This window comes from Lampetra fluviatilis, chromosome 66, assembly GCF_964198595.1.
Source record: "Lampetra fluviatilis chromosome 66, kcLamFluv1.1, whole genome shotgun sequence".
NCBI lineage: Eukaryota > Metazoa > Chordata > Hyperoartia > Petromyzontiformes > Petromyzontidae > Lampetra > Lampetra fluviatilis.
Genome location: NC_136340.1, coordinates 2,951,169 through 2,953,668, shown reverse-complemented (window position 1 = coordinate 2,953,668; position 2,500 = coordinate 2,951,169). Strand labels below are relative to the sequence as shown.

Below are 2,500 nucleotides of genomic sequence, written 5' to 3'. Positions count from 1 at the left end.
CACCACCTCTACCACACATCCCCACCCCCACCACCACCACCACCCCCACCACCACCCCCACCACCACCACAACCACAACCACCACCACCACAACAACCACAACCACCACCACCTCTACTACCACCACCTCCTCCACCACCATACACACCACCACCAGCACCACCTCCACCACAACACCACAACCACCACCCCCACCACCACACACACACACCACCACCACCTCCACCCCCACCACCACCACCACAACAACCACCACCACTACCACCGATGGCGTGGCCGTGCATCACGCGTGCCTGCTGCCTGGCGCGCTTCTGGGCGCAGCTGGACAAGGCGGACATCTCCATCCCCCTCGGCATCCCCCTCGCCACGCCGCGCTACTCCGAGCTGGGGGACTCAGAGGCCCCCCAATTCGGGGGGCTCCACCGGGGCAGTGCGACCTCCTGCCAGGGTCTCCCCACCACCGTCACCGCCACCGTCACCGCCACCACCGCCACCACCACCGCCGCTGCCGGGTTGCCGTCGAACGCCACGGGGTCCTGGGGGAGCTCCATGCCGGGGTCGGGTGATGCGTTCCGGGAGCAAGGCGGTGGTGGTGGTGGTGGTGCCGGTGGTGGTGGTGCTGGTGGTGCTGGTGGTGGTGCCGGTGGTGGTGGTGGTGGTGGAGCGGCGGCGTCGTCGCGGGGTCTGGACGCCGGCAAGGACCGATCGGTGACGCAGAGCGACTACCGTTCATGGAAGGTACGTGGGGGTGCACTCCGCACTACGGCACCGGCCAGGTAGCGCAAGGGGTTGACCTTCGCTACGGCACAGGGCAGCGAGCGTAGGGGGGTGGGTAATAAGAGGCTATATTCTTAGGTTTTTTCGGTAAAGTCACGTAGGTAAAAAAATTAAATTAATAAAAGTAAAATAAAATAAAAAATCACGACGTTTCGGAGGCAACACAAGCTTCCGTCTCCAGGTGGAACCGTCACAGCACGATAGCTGTATCAAGTGAGTGAGAAATTCCAAGGAAACAGTCCTTGTGTATATACTGGTTGAGGGTGGGAGGAGCCAAGGTAGGCCCCTGAATATTATAAAAAATAAAATAAAATAATTTCCAGGGCCTACCTTGGCTCCTCCCACCCTCAACCAGTATATATACAAGGACTGTTTTATTGGAATTTCTCATTCACTTGATACAGCAATCGTGCTGTGACGGTTCCACCTGAAGACGGAAGCTTGTGTTGCCTCCGAAACGTCGTGATTTTTATTTTACTTTTATTAATTTTAATGTTTAACCTACGTGACTTTACCGAAACAACCTAAGAATATGAATCCTTGCAGTCACGAAAGCTTCAAATCTAGAATTGGAGGCTACACGAGGGATATCTTTGTACCATTGGTACCTCATTTGGCAGTAAAATATGTAATTGTTTTTTGACCCTTTTATGTGCCAACAAAACTGACACCTTTTTTACGAGGAGTCATGTTTGCATTGACCACAATACCTGCAGTCATAATGCAAACAAAAAACACAACTCTGATAATGTATGCACTGTCCTTGAAGTTGATTGGTCCACAGCCGAGACAGCTTTCCTTAGAGCCTAGTCTCAACATGGTGTTGGACCAGATGACGCCAAAAGGCGCACAACTCAAAGACAATGCACCACCAGAGTATGAGAGCTCGGGGTAAAGCATTTACATCATTGGTACCTCATTTGCCAAGGACAGTGCATACATTATCAGAGTTGTGTTTTTTGTTTGCGTTATGACTGCAGGCATTGTGGTCTATGCAAACATGACTCCTCGTAAAAAAGGCGTCAGTTTTGTTGCCAGATAGAAGGGTAAAAAAACAATTATGATATCTTTGTCTTTGGTGTTCGCTGTACTTGCGCGTGTGTTTAACTTTTTTCGCCACCCGATGTAACCAACCTTGGTCGTCGGCAGTGCGATGGGAAGGACAGCAAACTCAGAACAACAAGCAGTTCAAAAGAGATTCGTTTTCAATGGAGCATAGTTCAAGTTCAAGTTCATGTATTAGGTATAGCCCTGTGAGCCATTCGGCTCTTGAATCGGGTGCAACCGCAACAAACAAAAAACTAAAACACGAACAAGAAAACATCTTAAAGTGACTATGTGTGACTGAGTGCAAACAGAAAATCCAATTAAAGACAGCAAAATATTGCAGAAAAAGCACCGTACACCAACGCTGTGTGCAAAAATCCCAGTGGGATGCAAGTCAAACAACAACAACAACAACCACAAGACAACTTAGATTAAGGCCATCAGTCTAACTCTGTACTACAACAAACTAACATGGCCAAACCAATACACTTTTCGACTGAGCCTTTGTTATGTAGACTGGCTAAGAGGGGGGGGGGGTGCCAGAGTTGTTAAAGTGCAACTGCTGCTAATGGGACTTTAACAACTCTGGCACCCCCCCCCCTCTCAACCAGTATATATACGCGGTAGGATCTCTTTGAATTTCTCATTTACTTGATACAGCTATCGAGCTGTGACG

At 50.2% G+C, this 2,500-nt stretch overlaps 1 protein-coding gene across 3 annotated transcripts in view; it reads left to right on the top strand.

Annotated features, from left to right (window-relative positions):
• LOC144952222 (uncharacterized) overlaps positions 1 to 2,500 on the top strand; it is a 24,303-nt gene that overhangs the window by 16,342 nt on the left and 5,461 nt on the right. The window contains exon 2 of one of the 3 annotated variants that reach the window (XM_078882636.1): positions 322 to 738. In XM_078882636.1, the coding sequence (XP_078738762.1) occupies positions 550 to 738 (189 nt within the window). In that variant the 5' untranslated portion in view covers positions 322 to 549. Of the gene's footprint in view, positions 1 to 265; positions 739 to 2,500 lie in introns of those variants that run through there. The other 2 variants (XM_078882637.1, XM_078882635.1) reach the window with 2 other exon arrangements.